General features: G+C 44.4%; 1 protein-coding gene across 1 annotated transcript in view; it reads left to right on the top strand.

The window, feature by feature from the left end:
• Positions 1 to 8,207: 8,207 nt before the first annotated feature.
• LOC126424609 (myoglobin-like) overlaps positions 8,208 to 25,715 on the top strand; it is a 34,203-nt gene continuing 16,695 nt past the window's right edge. Inside the window, exons 1-2 of the mRNA XM_050087348.1 lie at positions 8,208 to 8,410; positions 17,994 to 18,225. Of these exons, the coding sequence (XP_049943305.1) occupies positions 8,208 to 8,410; positions 17,994 to 18,225 (435 nt within the window). The remainder of the gene's footprint in view (positions 8,411 to 17,993; positions 18,226 to 25,715) is intronic.

The raw sequence follows: 25,715 nt of genomic DNA, 5'->3' as shown, positions 1-25,715 counted from the left end.
AACTCATATTGATGAAGTTATGAGGGGTATGATACTAGGGCGCCTGGAGGCTGGTCAAACACAGCAGGTCGTAGCACGGCCCCTCAATGTGCCGCAAAGTGTGATCTCAAGATTATGGCAAGGATTCCAGCAGACAGGAAAAGTGTCCAGGCGCTACAGTACGGGACGTCCACAGTGTACAACACCACAAGACGACCGATATCTCACCATCAGTGCCCGCAGACGGCCACGGAGTACTGCAGGTAGCCTTGCTCGGGACCTTACCGCAGCCACTGGAACAGTTGTCTCCAGACACACAGTCAACAGAGGACTGAACAGTTTATTCGCCCGAAGACCTGCAAGGTGCATTCCACTGACCCCTGGTCACAGGAGAGCCCGTAAAGCCCGGTGTCAAGAACACAGTACATGGTCACTGGAACAGTGGTCCCAGGTTATGTTCACAGACGAGTCCAGGTATAGTCTGAACAGTGATTCTCGCCGGGTTTTCATCTGGCGTCAACCAGGAACCAGATACGAAACCCCTTAAAAGTCTTTGAAAGGGACCTGTATGGAGGTCGTGGTTTGATGGTTTGGGGTGCGATTAGAATTGGGTGCACGTACACCCCTGCATGTCTTTGACAGAGGAACTGTATCAGGTCAGGTGTATGGGGAAGTCATTTTGCACCAGTATGTCCGCTTTTCAGGGGTGCAGTGGGTCCCACCTTCCTGTTGATGGATGATAACGCACGGCCCCACGAACTGACGTCGTGGAGGAGTACCTTGAAACAGAAGATGTCAGGCGAATGGAGTGGTCTGCCTGTTTTCCAGACCTAAACCGTATCGAGCACGTCTGGGATACTCTCGGTCGGCGTATCGCTGCACGTCTTCAAACGCCTACGACACTTCAGGAGCTCCGACAGGCACTGGTGCAAAAATTGGAGGCTATACCCCAGCAGCTGCTCGACCACCTGATCCAGAGTATGCCAACCCGTTGTGCGGCCTGTGTTCGTTTGCATGGTGATCATATCCCATATTGATGTCGGGGTACATGCGCAGGAAACAGTGGCGTTTCGTAGCACATGTGTTTCGGGACAGTTTTCTCAACACCAATACCGTGGACTTGCAGATCCGTGTCGTGTGTGTTTCCTATGTGCCTATGCTATTAGCGCCAGTTTTGCGTAGTGCCACATTGTGTGGCACCACATTCTGCAATTATCCTTAATTTATGAGCATGAGTGTAGTTCCTGTCAGATCACCAAAGTTAAGGCCTGTCGGGCTTGGCTACGACTTGGATGGCTCACCGTCTGGGTCTGCCGAGTGCTGTTGGCAAGTGGAGTGCCCTCAGCCCTTGTGAGGCCAACTGAGAAGCTACTTGATTGAGGAGTAGCAGCTGCCGTCATGAAAACTGACAATGGTCAGGAGAGCATTGTGCTGACCACATGCTGCCCTTTATCCGCATTTGGTGATACCTATCGGCTGAGGGCGTGCTGGCGGTCGGTTGGTACCGTTCGGCCTTCTGAGGCCTGTTTTGAGGAAGTGAACGCCTGGTAGGGTGTATAAGGGGCGTCAACAGCTCAGATGTTGAGTGACCACTGTCAACGGCATGGAGATGCCACATACTCGTGTGAGACAATGTTTCAACACTTCACAGAGTTGTCTCCATTTTGCCGACTGGTCGAATTGTGTAATAGCCAGAATTGTGAGGCATTGGCATGTTGGACTAAATGGTAACGTAAGGGCAGGCATACTCCTCATCAAGGTTCTAGTTCACCGTATTTGACCACCACGAAGGAGGATTGCCGTATTGTGCACCACATCATCACACCTACACCTGCTGTCTGAGAAATGGTGTCACAGTAACATTTTGTGTCATCCAGCACCAGTAGCAGCCACACCAGGTAATTACCGTCTCATGCGTTGGCTGCCGTTAACACCACAACACAATTGCCTCCATTTGGAGTGGTGACTGGGAAGGCTGGACTACTGATGGATCGGGTTGCATTGTCGTTAGTGATCAATCCGGTTCAGCACTAATCCAGATGATCATTGTTCAGGGTACGAGAGCAACCAGGGGAGAAGACCCTTTCTTCCACAGCTCTGGAGAGGCACAGCGGTTGCGTCATGGTATGAGGTTCAAATGGTTCAAATGGCTCTGAGCACTATGGGACTTAACATGTATGGTCATCAGTCTGGTATGAGGTAATGACGGAAAAAACCGACCGGTTCAAACTTTTAGTTCCGCGTAACCTATGTTTTCGGTATTTCTTCGGTCTGGCTTATAACAAGGTAAAAAAGTTAGCATATCAATTTAGCTTAGCAGCAGTGCCAGATTTCTTGGGTTTTAAATGATGCTTTTTAGAAAACATAGTAATGTATAATCGTAAAAATCCCAATGCTTTGAAATACTGTGCCGTTTTATACTGGAGAGCCCAAGAAATTTGTTGTTGTTGTTGTGGTCTTCAGTCCTGAGACTGGTTTGATGCAGCTCTCCATGCTACTCTATCCTGTGCAAGCTTTTTCATCTCCCAGTACCTATTGCAACCTACATCCTTCTGAATCTGCTTAGTGTATTCATCTCTTGGTCTCCCTCTACGATTTTTACCCTCCACGCTGCCCTCCAATACTAAATTGGTGATCCCTTGATGCCTCAGAACATGTCCTACCAACTGATCCCTTCTTCTGGTCAAGTTGTGCCACAAACTTCTCTTCTCCCCAATCCTATTCAATACCCCCTCATTAGTTATGTGATCTACCCATCTAATCTTCAGCATTCTTCTGTAGCACCACATTTCGAAAGCTTCTATTCTCTTCTTGTCCAAACTATTTATCGTCCATGTTTCACTTCCATACATGGCTACACTCCATACGAATACTTTCAGAAATGACTTCCTGACACTTAAATCAATACTGGATGTTAACAAATTTCTCTTCTTCAGAAACGCTTTCCTTGCCATTGCCAGCCTACATTTTATATCCTCTCTACTTCGACCATCATCAGTTATTTTGCTCCCCAAATAGCAAAACTCCTTTACTACTTTAAGTGCCTCATTTCCTAATCTAATTCCCTCGGCATCACCCGACTTAATTAGACTACATTCCATTATCCTTGTTTTGCTTTTGTTGATGTTCATCTTATATCCTCCTTTCAAGACACTGACAATTCCATTCAACTGCTCTTCCAAGTCCTTTGCTGTCTCTGACAGAATTACAATGTCATCGGCCAACCTCAAAGTTTTTATTTCTTCTCCATGAATTTTAATACCTACTCCGAATTTTTCTTTTGTTTCCTTTACTGCTTGCTCAATATACACATTGAACAACATCGGGGAGAGGCTACAACCCTGTCTTACTCCCTTCCCAACCACTGCTTCCCTTTCATGTCCCTCAACTCTTATAACTGCCATCTGGTTTCTGTACAAATTGTAAATAGCCTTTCGCTCCCTGTATTTTACCCCTGCCACCTTTAGAATTTGAAAGAGAGTATTCCAGTCAACATTGTCAAAAGCTTTCTCTAAGTCTACAAATGCTAGAAACGTAGGTTTGCCTTTCCTTAATCTTTCTTCTAAGATAAGTCGTAGGGTCAGTATTGCCTCACGTGTTCCAACATTTCTACGGAATCCAAACTGATCTTCCCCGAAGTGCCGTACTAACATGAGTTCTGCTGCGGATCGCATCTACACTACTGGCCATTAAAATTGCTACACGAAGAAGAAATGCAGGTGATAAACGGGTATTCATTGGACAAATATATTACACTACAACTGACATGTGATTAGATTTTCACGCAATTTGGGTGCATAGATCCTGAGAAATCAGTACCCAGAACAAACACCTCTGGCCGTAATAACGGCCTTGATACGCATGGGCATTGAGTCGAACGAGGCTTGGATAATGTGTACAGGTACAGCTGCCCATGCAGCTTCAACACGATACCACAGTTCATCAGGAGTAGTGACTGGCGTATTGTGGCGAGCCACTTGCTCGGCCACCACTGACAAGACGTTTTCAATTGGTGAGAGATCTGGAGAATGTGCTGGCCAGGGCAGCAGTCGAACATTTTCTGTATCCAGAAAGGCCCGTACAGGACCTGCAACATGCGGTTGTGCATTATCCTGCTGAAATGTAGGGTTTCGTGGGGGTCGAATGAAGGGTGGAGCCACATCAGAAATGCAACGCCACTGTTCAAAGTGCCGTCAATGCGAACGAGGAGTGACCGAGACGTGTAGCCAATGGCACCCCATACCATCACGCCGGGTGATACACCAGTATGGCGATGACGAATACACGCTTCCAATGTGCGTTCACCGCGAAGTCACCAAACACGTATGCGACCACCATGATGCTGTAAACAAAACCTAGATTCATCCGAAAAAATGACGTTATGCCATTCGTGCTCCCAGGTTCGTCGTTGAGTACTCCATCGCAGGTGCTCCTGTCTGTGATGCAACGTCAAGGGTAACCACAGCCACGGTCTCCGAGCTGATAGTCCATGCTGCTGCAAACGTCGTCGAACTGTTAGTGCAGATAAATGGAAATGGAAATGTCGTGTGGCTAGGGCCTCCCGTCGGGTAGACCGTTCGCCTGGTGCAGGTCTTTCGATTTGACGCCACTTCGGCGACCTGCGCGTCGATTGATTGTTGATGATGCAGATGATTGTTGTCCTGCAAACGTCCCCATCTGTTGACTCAGGGATCAAGACGTGGCTGCACGATCCGTTACAGCCATGCGGATAACATGGCTGTCATCTCGACTGCTAGTGATACGAGGCCGTTGGGATCCAGCACGGCGTTCCGTATTACCCTCCTGAACCCACCGATTTCATATTCTGCTAACAGTCATCGGATCTCGACCAACGCGAGCAGCAATGTCGCCATACGATAAACCGCAATCGCGATAGGTTACAATCCGACCTTTATCAAAGTCGGAAACGTGATGGTACGCATTTCTCCTCCTTACACGAGGCATCACAACAACGTTTCATCAGGCAACGCCGGTCAACTGCTGCTTGTGTATGAGAAATCGTTTGGAAACTTTCCTCATGTCAGCACGTTGTAGGTGTCGCCACCGGCGCCAACCTTTTGTGAATCCTTTGAAAAGCTAATCATTTGCATATCACAGCATCTTCTTCCTGTCGGTTAAATTTCGCGTCTGGAGCACGTCATCTTCGTGGTGTAGCAATTTTAATGGTCAGCAGTGTATTATACAAATGGATTTATGTGTATGTGTGTATGTTCCACGTCTCCTTCTAAACCACTGGACGGTTTCAACCAAACTTGATACACACAAGCCTTACTGTCGGGCAACTATCACTGTTTGGGTAAAAACAACCTACGTATCATAGTTCAGGAGGTATGGCGTCGTAAGTAATCAGAAGCGTGAAAAACCATCGCATTGTGCATGATTTTTGATTTATTGCTTCTTTGCTACTAAGTATTCGCAATCAATTTCGCAGACAGTATCCTCATATGCAACTAAACAGATATGATGTCATAAACAATGCGATAAGAGAAAAAATGCCGCACCATGCATGACGTTCAGATACATTCATTCTTTACCACTTAGACACTCCTACAATTGAGTCAACTTTAGGAAACAGCCTACACTTGGCAGCGCTTTTGACAGCTTTCAATTGCGAAGCGAAAACGGCTGTAGGCGATAACAGTAACCATCTGTGGAGCTATGAAGAGGCGTTGCCATAGAGACGTTTACGAAAACGCGTTGCATACGCGTGAAGCAGCTGTGACCAGCGTACAGGGACTGTCGGGAATCATCTCACCCCGGCTCTGCTGCATAACTTCATATGCGTTTTCAAAAAAATGGTTCAAATGGCTCTGAGCACTATGGGACTTAAAATCTGAAATCATCAGTCCCCTAGACTTAGAACTACTTAAACCTAACTAACCTAAGGACATCACACACGTCCATGCCCGAAGCAGGATTCGAACCTGCGACCGTAGCAGCAGCGCGGATCCGGACTGAAGCGCCTAGAACCACTCGGCCACAACGTGCCGGCTCATACGCATCTTCACGAACACATGGAAATGAAATTTTTTCGATATTGCACTACACAGTTAATTTTTTGTTTCTAGTACAAAATTGAAGAATACATTGAAAGCCTCTATGAGGGTGAAGATTTGTATGATGTGATAGAAGAAGTAACAGGAGTCGATTTAGAAGAGATAGGGGATCCAGTACTAGAATCGGAATTTAAAAGAGCTTTGGAGGACTTACGGTCAAATAAGGCAGAAGGGATAGATAACATTCCATCAGAATTTCTAAAATCATTGGGGGAAGTGGCAACAAAACGACTATTCACGTTGGTGTGTAGAATATATGAGTCTGGCGATATACCATCTGACTTTCGGAAAAGCATCATCCACACAATTCCGAAGACGGCAAGAGCTGACAAGTGCGAGAATTATCGCACAATCAGCTTAACAGCTCATGCATTGCTTACAAGAATAATATACAGAAGAATGGAAAAGAAAATTGAGAATGCGCTAGGTGACGATCAGTTTGGCTTTAGGAAAAGTAAAGGGACGAGAGAGGCAATTCTGACGTTACGGCTAATAATGGTAGCAAGGCTAAAGAAAAATCAAGACACTTTCATAGGATTTGTCGACCTGGAAAAAGCGTTCGACAATATAAAATGGTGCAAGCTGTTCGAGACTCTGAAAAAAGTAGGGGTAAGCTATAGGGAGAGACGGGTCATATACTATATGTACAACAACCAAGAGGGAATAATAAGAGTGGACGATCAAGAACGAAGTGCTCGTATTAAGAAGGGTGTAAGACAAGGCTGTAGCCTTTCGCCCCTACTCTTCAATCTGTACATCGAGGAAGCAATGATGGAAATAAAAGAAAGGTTCAGGAGTGAAATTAAAATACAAGGTGAAAGGATATCAATGATACGATTCGCTGATGACATTGCTATCCTGAGTGAAAGTGAAGAAGAATTAAATGATCTGCTGAACGGAATGAACAGTCTAATGAGTACACAGTATGGTTTGAGAGTAAATCGGAGAAAGAAGGTGATGAGAATTAGTAGAAATGAGAGCAGCGAGAAACTTAACATCAGGATTGATGGTCACAAAGTCAATGAAGTTAAGGAATTCTGCTACCTGGGCAGTAAAATAACCAACGACGGACGGGGCAAGGAGGACATCAAAAGCAGACTCGCTATGGCAAAAAAGGCATTTCTGGCCAAGAGAAGTCTACTAATATCAAATATCGGCCTTGATTTGAGGAAGAAATTTCTGAGGATGTACGTCTGGAGTACAGCATTGTATGGTAGTGAAACATGGACTGTGGGAAAACCGGAACAGAAGAGAATCGAGGCATTTGAGATGTGGAGCTACAGACGAATGTTGAAAGTTAGGTGGTCTGATAAGGTAAGGAATGAGGAGGTTCTACGCAGAATCGGAGAGGAAAGGAATATGTGGAAAACACTGTTAAGGAGAAGGTTCAAAATGGCTCTGAGCACTATGGGACTCAACTGCTGAGGTCATTAGTCCCCTAGAACTTAGAACTAGTTAAAGCTAACTAACCTAAGGACATCACAAACATCCATGCCCGAGGCAGGATTCGAACCTGTGACCGTAGCGGTCTCGCGGTTCCAGACTGCAGCGCCAGAACCGCGCGGCCACTTCGGCCGGCTAAGGAGAAGGGACAGGACGATAGGACATCTGCTAAGACATGAGGGAATGACTTCCATGGTACTAGAGGGAGCTGTAGAGGGCAAAAACTGTAGAGGAAGACAGAGATTGGAATACGTCAAGCAAATAATTGAGGACGTAGGCTGCAAGTGCTACTCTGAGATGAAGAGGTTAGCACAGGAAAGGAATTCGTGGCGGGCCGCATCAAACCAGTCAGTAGACTGATGACCAAAAAAAAAACAAAATTGACAAAATGAATACCCGGACATTGTCCAGTATGTCAGCTAGTAAAAGAAAAAAAATAGCGGAGAAAGTGGTGGGAGAGCTCTGAGACTTTTCATCCGGACGACCTCGTCGTAAAGACGCTCAGTCGTACAGAATCGCAGGTTCTGTACTGGAAGGACGATCACGTGACTCGGTTTGGGTGACAGCCCCCTTCCGTTGGCCAGCCCTGGCTGTCCCTCGCGGCCGTCCTGTGAGGCGCCAGAGGTGTGGGGGTTGGGACGCCGTCCCCCCACGGACGACGCAGTGACGTCACGGCAGTGTGCTCCTAATAGCCTATCAGCCGGCAAGATGGGCTCCGCAGCAGATTGGTTCCGCCCCGGCACGCTCTGCGACACCGCAGAAGCTGCCGCACAGCTGGGGTGGCCAGGAGCCAGTAGCCAGTCGCTGCCTCTCACACGAGCCGTGTCCCATGATTCCTCCACCCACGTGTGGAGCCCATCTCACAGTTTTTCTATGTCGATGATGTCTGGATACTGTGACGAGGGTGAAAAGTATTTAAACCGACAAACTCTGGGAGGTTGTAGGGGACATCAAAACAAATATTTTTCCCTAATGTCTTTTTTCCTATGAGGAGTACTTAAACCGGCAGAGGAAGATTTCTCTGGCGGCAAATTAACTAAACCAACAAATACTTTTCCATTTTTTTATGACCAAGAGACATCACATTAACACAACCCCTATTTCAATTACAGTAGATTTTCAAAAATGCCTCCATTGACACGTAAACAAAGGTTGCACCGTCGGATCATGTTCTGTCTGACACGGGCAAAAATCCCCAGGAGAATCCCGAATTGTTCCTGCTGCTGCTGTTACTATCCGGGCAACCAGATCCTCTTCTGATGCAACAGGAGTTGCGCAAACAAGGTTGCGCATCTCTCCCCACACAAAAAAGTCCAGAGGGGTCATATCTGGGGATCGAGCAGGCCATGGTACAGGACCACCTCTGCCAATCCACGTTTCTGGGAACCGTCGGTCCAGGAATCGACGCACACGACGACTGAAATGTGCCGGCGCCCCGTCATGTTGGGACCACATGAGTTGTCTTGTAGGGAGCGGGATGTCTTCCAGAAATTCTGACAATGCTCTGGCGAGAAAATTGTAATAGTTCCAGCCATTTAATGGCCTAAGTAGGAGATACGGCCCAATTAAACAGTCCCCAACAACACCGACCCACACATTAACGAAGAACCGCACTTGATGAGCCGTAGTAACTGTGGCATGTGGGTTATCCTCACTCGAAACATGCGAATTGTGCTTTTTGAAGACTCCATCACGCCCGAACGTTGCTTCATCGGTACACAACACAGAGGATGGAAATGTAGGATGCATTTCACATCATTTCAGGTACCACTGTGAAAACTGTGCTCTGGGTGTATAAGCAACTGGTTCCAGGTTGTGGACACGCTGTAAGTGAAATGGACGTAACAATTGCTCTCGAACGACTGTTCTTACATTCGTCTGTTTCGTCTCCATGTTACGTGCAATTGCGCGAGTGCTGATTGAAGGATCCCGCTCCACATGCTGCAAGACAGCTTCCTCAAATAGCACCGTTCCTACCGTGGGACGGCGTCCCTGTCCAGGTAATCTGCCAAATGACCCGGTCTCACGCAGACGTTGGTAGACAGCAGCAAAGGTCGTATGATGCCGCATACGGCGATTAGGATATTGTTGTTGATAAACCCGCTGTGCAGCTCGTCCGTTGTGGTACGCTACGTAGTACGCACCAACCATATCATTGTACTCACTCCAGGTGTATCGCTCCATTAGTAAACAGAGACTATGCACTACTACACTGGTGGACAGCAGTTGCCTACAAATGAAGAGCGTTATACGCCCTCTAACAACTGAAGATCGTAATACCGCCTCAAACATCTGACGAGCGTAATACAGCCTCCACCGGTTTATATAATCCTCATAGGAAAAAATTACATTAGGGAAAAATATTTGTTTTGATGTCCCCTACAACCTCCAAGAGTTTGTCGGTTTAAATACTTTTCACCCTGTATACACGTTCAGTCGGAACAGATACGGGTTTCGGAAGTGGAGCTTGCTGGATTTTCTGTTCTACCCTGCAATATTTAAACAAGACTTACCACGTGCTGTAATGAAAGAAACACTAAAGAAAAATCAAGACATGTTCACTGGATTTGTCGACATGGCGAGTCGTTCCACAATGTCAAACGGTGAAAGATAGTCGAAGTTATGAGGAAAACAGGGGTGAGATGTAGGGAAATGAAGGTAATATACAATATCTGCAAGAGCCAAAACGGAACAATAACAGTGGAAGATCAAGAACGCAGTGCTCAAAGTGAAACGGGTGTAAGACAGAGATGCATTCTTTCGCCGCTAATCTTTAATCTATACATCGAAGAAGCAGTCACGGAAATAAAAGAAAGGCACGACAGTGGAATCAAAATTGAGGGTGAAGAGATATCATTCATAAGATTCGCTAACGACATTGCTATCCTCAGTGAAAATGAAGAAGCATTACAGGATCTGATGAATGAGAATATATCGAAAAAAGATGAAAGTTGTGAGAAGTAGAAGAAATAACAACAGCGAGATACTTGACATCATTATTGGTGATCACGAAGTAGACGAAGCTAAGGAATTCTGCCACCTAGGCAGCAAAATAACCCAAGATGGATGGAGCAAGGAGGACGTCAAAAGCACACTAGCACTGGCAAAAAGGGCATTCCTGGCGGAGAGAAGTCTGCTAGTATCAAACATTGGCCTAATGCGAGGAACAAATTTCTGCGAATGTACGTTTTGCGCATAGAATTGTAGGATAGTGAAATATGGACAGCATGAAAACCCGAAAAGAAGAGAAACGGATCATTTCAAATATGGTGTTACAGAAGAATTTTCAAAATTAGGCGGACTGATAAGGTAAGGGGCGAGGAAGATCTCTGGAGGTTAGACGAGGAAAAGAATGTATGGAAAACACTGACAAGAAGACAGGACAGGATGGTAGGACATTTGTTAAGACATCACCGAACAACTTCCATGATGAAGCAAAACTTCTTGCCACAGCCTACAACCTACGAACGTGCAGCATTCCATCACATGAACCACCGTCTCCTTTCTATCCCGATCTGCCAAGAAGACTTTGACGAGGAACATAACACAATAAAAACAGCAGCCATGAATAATGAATGTGACCCCAACACCACCTACAAAAGTTTTAGATAAGAAGAAGAAGAAGAAGAAGCAAGTCTGGTCCCTACTGTCGCCATTGAAAAATAGAAACAGGAAAAGAAATGGTGCAGATTACCTGTTATAGGGAAAACATCAAATAACATAAGTAACACCTTGGAGGCAAAGGGTTTCTCTGAGTTTTTCTATGTCCCTTAGACAATAGGTAGTTTCTTGTTCAATTCAAAAGACAATCAACGGGCTACCACAGAAAGTGAGATTCATAAAATCACATGCTGTGAGTGTCAGTCTTGCTACAATGGACAGACTGGGAGGTCAATCTGTACCAGGCTTAAGGAACGCCACAGAAGCTGGAGATTGAGGAAGCCTGATTCAGCCTTTACAGAACATTGCCTGAACAATAATCACACATACACAATAGATATACAAGTCCTGCACACAGAGGAAAAGGGGGCCAAACTCAACCAATTAGAAATATTAGAAGATGTGTATACCCCACACCTATTATTAAACGAGCAAACCCAATGCAATTGTTCACGTCTTTTAGGTGAAATCGCAACCCCAGGATAGAAGCAAAACATTGAGCCGCAGTCCACCGTTGTTAAAAATATCTTGGCTGATGCGTAACTTTAGTCCGGTCATTGAAGTATAATTGGTGATTTATAATAATGTCCTCCCTCCCATGAACCATAGACCTTGCAGTTGGTGGGCAGGCTTGCGTGCCTCAACGATACAGATAGCCGTACCGTAGGTGCAACCACAACGGAGGGGTATCTGTTGAGAGGCCAGACAAACGTGTGGTTCCTGAAGAGGGGCAGCAGCCTTTTCAGTAGTAGCAGGGGCAACAGTCTGGATGATTGACTGATCTGGCCTTGCAACATCAACCTAAACGGCCTTGCTGTTCTGGTACTGCGAACGGCTGAAAGCAAGGGGAAACTACAGCCGTAATTTTTCCCGAGGGCATGCAGCTTTACTGTATGATTACATGATGATGGCGTCCTCTTGGGTAAAATATTCCGGAGGTAAAATAGTCCCCCATTCGGATCTCCGGGCGGGGACTACTCAAGAGGACGTCGTTATCAGGAAAAAGAAAACTGGCGTTCTACTTATCGGAGAGTGGAATGTCAGATCCCTTAATCGGGCAGGTAGATTAGAAAATTTAAAAAGGAAAATGGATAGGTTAAAGTTAGATAAAGTGGGAATCAGCGAAGTTCGGTGGCAGGAGGAATAAGACTTTTGGTCACGTGAATACAGGGTTATAAATACAAAATCAAATAGGGGTAATGCAGGAGTAGGTTTAATAATGAATAAAAAAAATAGAAGTTCGGGTAAGCTACTACAAACAACATAGTGAACGCATTATTGTGGCCAAGATAGACACGAATCCCACGCCTACGACAGTAGTACAAGTCTATATGCCAACTAGCTCTGCAGATGCCGAAGAAATTGAAGAAATGTATGATGAGACAAAAGCAATTATTCAGATAGTGAAGGCAGACGAAAATTTAATAGTCATGGGTGACTGGAATTCGAGTGTAGGAAAAGGGAGAGAAGGAAACGTAGTAGGTGAATATGGATTGGGGGTAAGAAACGAAAGAGGAATTTTGCACAGAGCACAACTTAATCATAGCTAACATATGGTTCAAGAATAATAAAAGATGGTTGTATACATAGAAGAACCCTGGAGATACTAGAAGGTTCCAGATAGATTATATAATGGTAAGACAGAGATTTAGGAACCAGGTTTTAAATTGTAGAACATTTCCAGGGGCAGATGTGGACTCTGACCACAATCTATTGGTTATGAACTGTAAATTAAAACTGAAGAAACTGCAAAGAGGTGAGAATTTAATGAGATGGGACCTGGATAAACTGACTAAACCAGAGATTGTACAGAGTTTCAGGGAGAGCATAAGGGAGCAATTGACAAGAATGAGGGAAAGAAATACAGTAGAAGAAGAATGGGTAGCTTTGAGGGATGAAATAGTGAAGGCAGCAGAGGATCAAGTAGGTAAAAAGACATGAACTCTAAATTAAAACTGAAGAAACTGCAAAGAGGTGAGAATTTAATGAGATGGGACCTGGATAAACTGACTAAACCAGAGATTGTACAGAGTTTCAGGGAGAGCATAAGGGAGCAATTGACAAGAATGAGGGAAAGAAATACAGTAGAAGAAGAATGGGTAGCTTTGAGGGATGAAATAGTGAAGGCAGCAGAGGATCAAGTAGGTAAAAAGACGAGGGCTAGTAGAAATCCTTGGGTGACAGAAGAAATACTGAATTTAATTGATGAAAGGAGAAAATATAAAAATGCAGTAAAAGAAGCAGGCAAAAAGGAATACAAACGTCTCAAAAATGAGATCGACAGGAAGTGCAAAATGGCTAAGCAGGCATGGCTAGATGACAAATGTAAGGATGTAGAGGCTTATCTCATTATTGGTAAGATAGATATTGCCTACAGGAAAATTAAAGAGACCTTTGGAGAAAAGAGAACCACTTGTATGAATATCAAGAGCTCAGATGGAAACGCAGTTCTAAGAAAAGAAGGGAAAGCAGTAAGGTGGAAGGAGTATATAGAGGGATTATACAAGGGCGATATACTTGAGGGCAATGTTATAGAAAGGGAAGAGGATGTAGATGAAGATGAAATGGGAGATACGATACTGCGTGAAGAGTTTGATAGAGCACTGAAAGACGAAACAAGGCCCCGGGAGTAGACAACATTCCATTAGAACTACTGACAGCCTTGGGAGAGCCAGTCATGACAAAACTCTACCATCTGGTGAGCAAAATGTTTGAGACAGGTGAAATACCCTCAGACTTCAAGAAGAATATAATAATTCCAATTCCAAAGAAAGCAGGTGTTGACAGATGTGAAAATTACCGAAATATCAGTTTAACAAGTCACGGCTGCAAAATACTAATGCGAATTATTTGCAGACGAATGGAAAAACTGGTAGAAGCTGACCTCGGAGAAGATCAGTTTGGATTCCGTAGAAATATGGGAATGCGTGAGGCAATACTGATCCTCCGACTTATCTTAGAAGCTAGATTAAGGAAAGGCAAACCTACATTTCTAGCATTTGTAGACAGATAAAGCTTTTGACAATGTTGACTGGAATACTCTCTTTCAAATTCTGAGGGTGGCAGGGGTAAAACACAGGGACTGAAAGGCTATTTACAATTTGTACAGAAACCAGATGGCAGTTATGAGTCGAGGAGCATGAAAGGGAAGCAAACAAATGGTTCAAATGGCTCTGAGCACTATGGGACTCAACTGCTGAGGTCATTAGTCCCCTAGAACTTAGAACTAGTTAAACCTAACTAACCTAAGGACATCACAAACATCCATGCCCGAGGCAGGATTCGAACCTGCGACCGTAGCGGGCTTGCGGTTCCAGACTGCAGCGCCTTTAACCGCACGGCCACTTCGGCCGGCTAAAGGGAAGCAGTGGTTGGGAAGGGAGTGAGACAGGGTTGTAGCCTCTCCCCGATGTTATTCAACCTGTATACTGAGCAAGCAATAAAGGAAACAAAAGAAAAATTCGGAGTTGGTATTAAAATCCATGGAGAAGAAATAAAAACTTTAAGGTTCGCCGATGACATTGTAATTCTGTCAGAGACAGCAAAGGACTTGGAAGAGCAGTTGAACGGAATGGACAGTGTCTTGAAGGAAGGATATAAGATGAACATCAACAAAAGCAAAACGAGGATAACGGAATGTAGTCTAATGAAGTCGGGTGATGCTGAAGGAATTAGATTAGGAAATAAGACACTTGGAGTAGTAAAGGAGTTTTGCTATTTGGGGAGCAAAATAACTGATAATGGTCGAAGTAGAGAGGATATCAAATGTAGACTGGCAATGGCAAGAAAAGCGTTTCTGAAGAAGAGAAATTTGTTAACATCGAGTTAGATTTAAGTGTCAGGAAGTCGTTTCTGGAAGTATTTGTATGGAGTGTAGCCATGTATGGAAGTGAAACATGGACGATAAATAGTTTAGACAAGAAGAGAATAGAAGCTTTAGAAATGTGGTGCTACAGAAGAATGCTGAAGATTAGATGGGTAGATTACATAACTAATGAGGAGTATTGAGTGGGATTGGGGAGAAGAGGAGTTTGTGGCACAACTTGACTACAAGAAGGGACCGGTTGGTAGGTCACGTTCTGAGGCATCGAGAGATCACCAATTTAGTATTGGAGGGCAGCGTGGAGGGTAAAAATCGTAGAGGGAGACCAAGAGATGAATACACTAAACAGATTCAGAAGGATGTAGGCTGCAGTACGTACTGGGAGATGAAGCAGCTTGCACCGGATAGAGTAGCATGGAGAGCTGCATCAAACCAGTCTCAGGACTGAAGACCACAACAACAACAACAACAACATAATAATGTACGTAATTTGTTAAAAATGGTCAATTACGTAATTGTACATTAAGCTTTGGATCGATACCCTAAGAAGTTGAGATGATTGTTGTTGCCTTGTCATCATGTTTATCTGGGCATTATAATCTTTGGGAATCAGTAATGTACTGGAAAATGAGCTTATACCCGAAACCTTAGTTAAGCAATAACATTAACAATAAATTATGAAACAAGGCTATAAACAGTGTTTGTTTAGTTAATTTACAATGTTTCACTAAGAAACCACAGCTGATTCAATTAAAAATTTTCGAGATATTTAATTTTGAAATCAGGGACTCCTTCACTGGACAGCCTGTAAATAAACAAACAAATAAATGTTTACTATTTGCATTCACTAAATAACGCAAAACATTTTTTTTCTAAAAGGAAGTTGGTTTTAATCAGGATTCCAGTGTTTCGGCTATAAAATCCTATTGTCTACCATAATCTCCGTTCAGTGCGACGGCAATATGGGAGAAGAGAAGGGCTGTATGCCCGTGAGGTACAAGTCTACAAGTCGACGTCAGAGCCAACGACTGACTGCATCAATAACCTTCCCCTCATCCATGAACCGCTTCCAGCGGAGTGCATCCTTCATTGGGCCAAACGAATGGATGTCGGAAGGTGCGACATCAGAGCTGCAGGCTGGATTAGGAAGAAGTCCAATGAAGTTTTGTTAGCTCTTGTCGTTACGCAGAGGCCATGCGTCATCTTGGAGAAGAGGAGCTGACGAAAACAGATGCCTCGCCCAACGACTCACCGCGCTTTTGTTCACTGTCTCCGTGCACATTCTGAAAGGGCGTCTGAATAACTGCAATGCCTGATTTTTCTTGAAAAGAACACAGCACCGTTATATAAGCTATAATCAAGGCTGTGTGTAGCGGCGGCGCCCCATATCGGAACTTCATGAAACTACAGCGGTCGAAGCGCGAATATTCAACATTATTCAACAACAAATTTTTCATCTTTTCAACCGAAATTGGCCTAGAATGAAATGTGTAGCATTACTTATTCAGTGCCTTTCGTATACAGGGTGTTACAAAAAGGTACAGCCAAACTTTCAAGAAACGTTCCTCACACACAAAGAAAGAAAATATGTTATGTGGACATGTGTCCGGAAACGATTACTTTCCACGTTAGAGCTCATTTTATTACTTCCCTTCAAATCACATTAATCATGGAATGGAACACACAGCAACAGAACGTAGCAGTGTGACTTCAAACACTTTGTTACAGGAAAAGTTCAAAATGTCCTCCGTTAGCGAGGATACATGCATGCACCCTCCGTCGCATGGAATCCCTGATGCGCTGATGCAGCCCTGGAGAATGGCGTATTGTATCACAGCCGTCCACAATACGAGCACGAAGAGTCTCTACATTTGGTACCGGGGTTTCGTAGACAAGAGCTTTCAAATGCCCCCATAAATGAAACTCAAGAGGGTTGAGGTCGGGAGAGCGTGGAGGCCATGGAACTGATCCGCCTCTACCAATCCATCGGTCACCGAATCTGTTGTTGAGAAGCGTACGAAAACATCGACTGAAATGTGCAGGAGCTCCATCGTGCATGAACCACATGTTGTGTCGTACTTGTAAAGGCACATGTTCTAACAGCACAGGTAGAGTATTCCGTGTGAAATCATGATAACGTGCTCCATTGAGCGTAGGTGGAAGAACATGGGGCCCAATCAAGACATCACCAAGAATGCCTGCCCAAACGTTCACAGAAAATCTGTGTTGATGACGTGATTGCACAATTGCGTGCGGATTCTCGTCATCCCACACATGTTGATTGTGATTCTCCCGTAGCACTCTCCATACAGTGACGTGGTCAACGTTACCTTGTACAGCAGCAACTGCTCTGACGCTGACATTAGGGTTATCGTCAACTGCACGAAGAATTGCCTCGTTCATTGCAGGTGTCCTCGTCGTTCTAGGTCTTCCCCAGTCGCGAGTCATAGGCTGGAATGTTCCGTGCTCCCTAAGACGCCGATCAATTGCTTCGAACGTCTTCCTGTCGGACACCTTCGTTCTGGAAATCTGTCTCGATACAAACGTACCGCGCCACGGCTATTACCCCGTGCTAATCCATACATCAAATGGGCATCTGCCAACTCCGCATTTGTAAACATTGCACTGACTGCAAAACCACGTTCATGATGAACACTAACCTGTTGATGCTACGTACTGATGTGCTTGATGCTAGTACTGTAGAGCAATGAGTCGCATGTCAACACAAGCACCGAAGTCAAGATTATCTTCCTTCAATTGGGCCAACTGGCGGTGAATCGAGTAAGTACAGTACATACTGACGAAACTAAAATGAGCTCTAACATGGAAATTAAGCGTTTCCGGACACAGGTCCACATAACACCTTTTCTTTTTTTGTGTGTGAGGAATGTTTCCTGAGAGTTTGGCCGTACCTTTTTGTAACACCCTGTATACAACTAGTAGTGCAGGCTCAGCTGACCGCCAGTACCTGCCGGGGACCCCCAGTGACGGACCACTCGCTCTGATTGCAGGCTGTTCGAGGAGCACTCCGACCTGCTGGAGCTCTTCGAGCGCTTCCGGTCGCTGAAGACGCGCGAGGAGCAGGCGAGCAGCATGGAGCTGGCCGAGCACGCGACCACCGTGATGAACTCGCTGGACGAGGCCATCCGGGCGCTCGACGACGCCGACACCTTCTTCACCTTCGTGGAGCAGGTTGGCGCGTCGCACCGCCGCATCCCGGGCTTCCAGCCGGAGCTCTTCTGGGTGAGTCGCAGCTCTACCCAGCTCACCCTGCGCAACTACTGGAACCAGCAGATCACTCCTACTCTTGCACAGTTACTGGCCTGAGAGGGAGGGACAGAACCACCCTTTCTCAGTTGGTTAGAATATGGCATCTTCTCTATGCTTTTGACAAAACTAGCTCCAAATTGCTCTTGTTGATTACATAAGTTCACGACAAGCTTCTTCAAACATACCGGGTGATCAAAAAGTCAGTATAAATTTGAAAACTGAATAAGTCACGCAATAATGTAGATAGAGAGGTAAAAATTGACACACACGCTTCGAATGAGATGGGGTTTTATTAGAACAAAAAAAAACAAAGTTCACCAAAGGTGCGACAAATGCTTGTCGTTTGGTGATGATCGTGTGCTCAGCTTTCGTCATGCTTGCCTCCCAGGTCCCCAGACCTCAGTCCGTGTGATTATTGGCTTTGGTGTTACCTGAAGTCGCAAGTGTATCGTGATAGACAGACATCTCTAGGGATGCTGAAAGACAACATCCGACGCCAATGCCTCACCATAACTCAGGACATGCTTTACAGTGCTGTTCACAACATTATTCCTCGACTACAGCTATTGTTGAGGAATGATGGTGAACATATTGAGCATTTCATGTAAAGAACATCATCTTTGCTTTGTCTTACTTTGTTATGCTAATTATTGCTATTCAGATGAAGCACCATCTGTCGGACATTTTTTGAACTTTTGTATTTTTTCGGTTCTAATAAAACCCTATGTCATTCCAAGCATGTGTGTCAATTTGTACCTCTCTATCTACATTATTCCGTGATTTATTCAGTTTTCAAATTTATATTGACTTTTTGATCACCCGGTACGTTATCAAATTGTTCTTGTTGATTACGTAAGTCCACGACAAGCTTCTTCTAACATACATTATCACGTATTTCTGCTGACATTATAGTTATACACTGCAATGACAAAAAAAATAGACGCACCAGGAAGGAATTATCTGAATGGGACGGAAACTGATACACGTGACACACGTACAGACAAACAAATGATAACAGTAATGCTGGAAGCTGAAGAAATGAATTAAAATTTGTCCTACAGCCGGGACTCGAACCAAGGTCTCCTTGCTTAGTAGGCAGAAATGACGACCGTTACATCACCGCAGCACACTATGGTCACCATTCCTGCACGGACTACCCATTACGAGCACCCTCCCTAATACAAACTTTAATTCATGTTGTTGTTGTGGTCTTCAGTCCAGAGACTGGTTTGATGCAGCTCTCCATGCTACTCTATCCTGTGCAAGGTTCTTCATCTCCCAGTACTTACTGCAACCTACATCCTTCTGAATCTGTTTAGCGTATTCATCTCTTGGTCTCCATCTGCGATTTTTACCCTCCACGCTGCCCTCCGATACTAAATTGGTGATCCCTTGATGCCTCAGAATATACCCTACCAACCGATCCCATCTTCTAGTCAAGTTGTGCCAGAAATTTCTCTTCTCTCCAATTCTATTCAATACCTCCTCATTAGTTATGTGATCTACCCATCTAATCTTCAGCATTCTTCTGTAGCACCACATTTCGAAAGCTTCTATTCTCTTATTGTCCAAACTATTTATCGTCCACGTTTCACTTCTATACATGGCTACACTCCGTAAAAATACTTTCTGAAACGACTTCCTGACACTTAAATCTATACTCGATGTTAACAAATTTCTTTTCTTCAGAAACGCTTTCCTTGCCATTGCCAGTCTACATTTTATATCCTCCCTACTTCGACCATCATCAGTTATTTTGTTCCCCAAATAGCAAAACTCGTTAACTACCTTAAGTGTCTCATTTCCTAATCTAATTCCCTCAGCATCACACGACTTAATTCGACTACATTCCATTATCCTCGTTTTGCTTTTGTTGATGTTCATCTTATATCCTCATTTCAAGACACTGTCCATTCCATTGAGCTGCTCTTCCAGGTCCTTTGCTGTCTCTGACAGAATTACAATGTCATCGGCCAACCTCAAAGTTTTTATTTCTTCTCCATGGATTTTAATACCTACTCCGAATTTTTCTTTTGTTTCCTTTATTGCTTGCTCAATATACAGATTGAATAACATCGGGGAGAGGCTACAACCCTGTCTCACTCCCTTCCCAACCACAGCTTCCCTTTCATGCCCTCGACTCTTATAACTGCCATCTGGTTTCTGTACAAATTGTAAATAGCCTTTCGCTCCCTGTATTTTACCCCTGCCACCTTCAGAATGTGAAAGAGAGTATTCCAGTCAACATTGTCAAAAGCTTTCTCTAAGTCTACAAGTGCTAGAAACGTAGGTTTGCCTTTTCTTAATCTATTTTCTAAGATAATTCGTAGGGTCAGTATTGCCTCACGTGTTCCAACATTTCTACGGAATCCAAACTGATCTTTCCCGAGGTCAGCTTCTACCAGTTTTTCCATTCATATCTTCAGCTTATTTTTCCCCTAAACTTCACCATTAATGGGGCTGTCTGGCATTGGAATTGGAATGTGCAGCATTTCTGCCTAGTAAGCAAGGAGTCCCGTGTTCGAGTCCCAGCCGTAGCACAAATTTTAATTAATTTTTTCAGCTTCCATTATTATCGTAGATAAAGACGAGACTTGAATGCCTTGGGCAAGATTTAACTATATGTAAATGATAACAGATTCAGAAAAAATGGACGATTTATTCTAAAGAAAGAGCATCACAAACATATCAATCCAATAACGTTAGTACACCTCTAACCCTTATGCAGCCAGTTATTCGGTTTGGCATTTATCAATATGGTGTGGCGATTGCACACTCTAACCTTGTATACCAGCAACACAACGAGTTTGTAGTTGCAACAGTTCGTTATCGATTGCAGATACACATGAATTCATCAGCAGTAATAACCAATTAACAAAATTTGCATATCAAGACCCTATTCACAATTATTATTTACAATATTAACCGTCACACTAGTGACAACGGCCCCTTTACGTGCCGGTGACAACAACCAAAATAATAGATGAAATAGATAACCGAATTTTTGCAATGTGGGCTATCGCCTTTCTCACTCATTTTTACACTTACTGAAAAGGTAAAATTAATTTGATGCTATCTGACCTGAAGGGTACTATTAATTGTCCTGTTTACACTTAGCATTCTACTACACTCAACGTCTGGAAGATTCTAGACTTTATGCAAGCTCAAGGTAAAACGTGAATTTGATGAACAGGTGATGGACGCGAGCAAACGTAAATCTATTACGATTTCACAAACACACGATCCAAAGGGTGAACTTATAGTCAACTTTGGGCAGTAGTAAATCTTCTACCTAAAACAAGCCTCTCGTTGAAAGGAATAGAGAAATCGCGCGTTAACGGGGTCCGGACGGCCCTGAGTTCAAATCCTGAGATTTCCGTCACACTGCAAGCTCGGGGGGCGAGGTTTGCTCGCGTCGACCAATATACATCTTTCTGAAAACAGGAAAACATGAGCGGTAGACACACTGTAGTATATACAAGTTACACAAATATATATATATAGAAAAGCAATACCTTAATAGTGGCCGAGCGGTTCTAGGCGCTTCAGTCGCACGTTCGAATCCTGCCTCGGGCATGGAAGTGTGATGTCCTTAGGTTAGTTAGGTTTAAGTCGTTCTAAGTTCTGGGGGACTGATGACCTCAGATGTTAAGTCCCATAGTGCTCAGAGCCAATACCTTAATATAAACATATTACAAGTTAACCAATGAACACAATTAAGGAGCTTAGTTTCGACCGATCAAAAAAAAAAAAAAAAAAAAAAAAAATTCTAGATACTACGTGAAAAGATGTGTCAGTCCACACCCAATGACTTAAGGTCCATCTTATAAGATAATCTGTCTTTGCTGAATGGTTGACACCATATAAATCCAACGTGCAGTCCCTAACGTGACAATCAACCTTCAGATAGATATTTGAAATTACAATAGAAAACTAATGCCACTTCAATAGGTCGCTAGTGCAATAAGCACGGCCTCTATGACCGCAGACCACAATACACAGGCCACCTACCCGCCATAAAACACAATGTGACCTGTATTTATCATGGCCACTTGCCTTCCATACACACAAGAAATTATTAAGAAACAACAACTACCACTAATTCGTAAAACCAGAATATTGTAAATCTGTAACTAATTAAGAAATGACGTTCAAGTGAACCAGCTACCTTCAGCGTGCCGCTAAGCACCAAATCCAAACTTACAAATGCGAGGCGCTATTTCTAGCCACTTTAGTAACATAATTTCATGGCCGTTCCAGAACATAACTCGCCGCGCCACCACTGCAGTGAATGTTTTGCTGCCCACTAGCAGAAGCAACTGCAACACACAACAGTCCTTAAGTACACAGTAGTATTCACTATATATAGGAGGAGAAGCCCACCGCGAAAGTTTGGCGATTAATTTTTTCTTCTTCATGTGAAATTCACACGCCATCCATCCACATAGCTCTCGAGGTATTAGCAAATCCTGGTCGCCACTGGCCAGCCGTGTCAAGACAACTTTAATACAGGGTTATTACAAATGATTCAAGTGATTTCACAGCTCTACAACAACTTTATTATTTGAGATATTTTCACAATGCTTTGCACACACATACAAAAACTGAAAAAGTTTTTTTAGGCATTCACAAATGTTCGATATGTGCCCCTTTAGTGATTCGGCAGACATCAAGCCGATAATCAAGTTCCTCCCACACTCGGCGCAGCATGTCCCCATCAATGAGTTCGAAAGCATCGTTGATGCGAGCTCGCAGTTCTGGCACGTTTCTTGGTAGAGGAGGTTTAAACACTGAATCTTTCACATAACCCCACAGAAAGAAATCGCATGGGGTTAAGTCGGGAGAGCGTGGAGGCCATGACATGAATTGCTGATCATGATCTCCACCACGACCGATCCATCGGTTTTCCAATCTCCTGTTTAAGAAATGCCGAACATCATGATGGAAGTGGAGGTGCAGCACCATCCAGTTGAAAGATGAAGTCGGCGCTGTCGGTCTCCAGTTGTGGCATGAGCCAATTTTCCAGCATGCCCAGATACACGTGTCCTGTAACGTTTTTTTCGCAGAAGAAAAAGGGGCCGTAAACTTTAAACAGTGAGATTGCACAAAACACGTTAACTATTGGTGAATTGCGAATTTGCTGCACGAATGCGTGAGGATTCTCTACCGCCCAGATTCGCACATTGTGTCTGTTCACTTCACCATTAAGAAAAAATGTTGCTTCATCACTGAAAACAAGTTTCGCACTGAACGCATCCTCTTCCGTGAGCTGTTGCAACCGCGCCGAAAATTCAAAGCGTTTGACTTTGTCATCGGGTGTCAGGGCTTGTAGCAATTGTAAACGGTAAGGCTTCTGCTTTAGCCTTTTCCGTAAGATTTTCCAAACCGTCGGCTGTGGTACGTTTAGCTCCCTGCTTGCTTTATTCGTCGACTTCCGCGGGTTACGCGTGAAACCTGCCCGCACGCGTTCAACCGTTTCTTCGCTCACTGCAGGCCGACCCTTGATTTCCCCTTACAGAGGCATCCAGAAGCTTTAAACTGAGCATACCATTGCCGATTGGAGTTAGCAGTTGGTGGATCTTTGTTGAACTTCGTCCGAAAGTCTCGTTGCACTGTTATGACTGATGTGAGTGCATTTCAAGCACGACATACGCTTTCTCGGCTCCTGTCGCCATTTTGTCTCACTGCGCTTTCGAGCGCTCTGGCGGCAGAAACCTGAAGTGCGGCTTCAGCCGAACAAAACTTTATGAGTTTTTCTACGTATCTGTAGTGTGTCGTGACCATATGTCAATGAATGGAGCTACAGTGAATTTATGAAATCGCTTCAATCATTTGTAATAGCCCTGTACTTTCCGGCAGCGGCCCATGCTTCTTCGTTGCTCCAACTGAACTGCTCCTCACGGAATACGGCCGTGCCACGTGACATGGTGTCGCCAACTCCCCACAACGACAACGTCGAAAGCACGTCACGTCACAGACCGACTCGGCACATGCGCGAACCCACTCTCCTCGACTTCGCCACCATGAATAGCCTGCCTCAAAGACGCAAAGAGAACAAGGCACAGGGACAACGATCAAAGATAGTAAGAATCGATATCGCCTGGCGCCAGAAACCCACCGGCTCACAATAGTCTTTTTGAATGTTCTCATGAGGGATACCGCGCCAAATTCTGTCCAACTGGCGCATTACATTGGTAAAATCCCGACATTGTTAGAGGGTCCTCCCAGTAATGCTGAAAACTTTCTCAGATGGGGTTAGGTCCGGCGACCTAGCTGACCAAGGTGGGGTTTGGCAAACACGGAGATAAGGCGCAGAGATTGCCGTGTGCGGTAGAGCATCATGTTGCTGAAACGTAAGTTGAGGATGGCTTGCCATGAAGTGCAGCAACACGGGGCGTAGAATATCGTCGACGTACCGCTGTGCTGCAAGGTTGTCGCGGATGACAACCAAAGGGATCCTGCTCTGAAATGATATGCCACACAAGACCATCACTCCTAGTTGTCGAGCCATATGGCGGGCGACAATCGGGTTGATGTCCCACTAATGTCTGGGCCGTGTCCGGATATGTCTTCGGCCAGCGAGTTCACTGACTGGAGTAGAATTGTCTTCAGTGAGGAGACTAGCTTCGAAATGAGCTACGATAACCAGCGGAGAAGCGTCTAGACACTCCCTGATCACCGATCGGATACGAACCTGACTGTCACCCGCCTGGCAATCAGAAGTGATGGTCCAGGGGACATTCCATTTCGTAGCAGAACCTCTTTGGTTGACACCCATGGTGCCCTTACAGCACAGTGGTACTCTGACGACATTCTAGGCTCCACTTTGTTGACCTTGATGGCAAGCCACCCTGCAGGATAATGCGCTACCATACACCCCGAGACTTCCAACTGTCTTCATGAAAGTCTCTTCGGGTTTGCTCCCGAGTTCTAAAGTCAACTCGACTAGATATTTCGGCGATCCAACTGGTCGCCATCTTCAGGAGAATGCTCCCTGAGATGAGATGAGAGATTAGTTTTTCGTTCCATAGACCCGTGCTGAGGAGGTCCTCGTGGATGTGGAACATGTCACTCCCTTTTTTATTTTTTTTATTTTTATTTTTTTTAAGCTGAATTAACAATACTAATAGTATGAATATATACAATACATCATTAGTTTCTATTAAAAAATTCGTCAATGGAGTAAAAGAAGTTACAAATAAAGCAGCTCCTTTTAAACTGATCTTTATTTGTAACTAAATTTTTTATATTTGCTGGCAAATTATTGAAGATGAGTGTTCCTAAGCAGTGGACCCCTTTTTGAACTAAAGTACGTGCTTTTAAGTCCTTGTGCAGATCATTTTTGTTCCTGGTATTGTATGTATGAGCTGAGCTGTTTGTTTTTTTGTTCCTGCTATTGTATGTATGAGCTGAGCTGTTTGTTGGAAAAAGAGATATATTATTTAGGACAAATTTCATTAAGG

The sequence above is a fragment of the Schistocerca serialis genome, chromosome 10, assembly GCF_023864345.2.
Source record: "Schistocerca serialis cubense isolate TAMUIC-IGC-003099 chromosome 10, iqSchSeri2.2, whole genome shotgun sequence".
Lineage (NCBI taxonomy): Eukaryota > Metazoa > Arthropoda > Insecta > Orthoptera > Acrididae > Schistocerca > Schistocerca serialis.
This window is presented reverse-complemented; position numbering and strand designations above follow the sequence as displayed.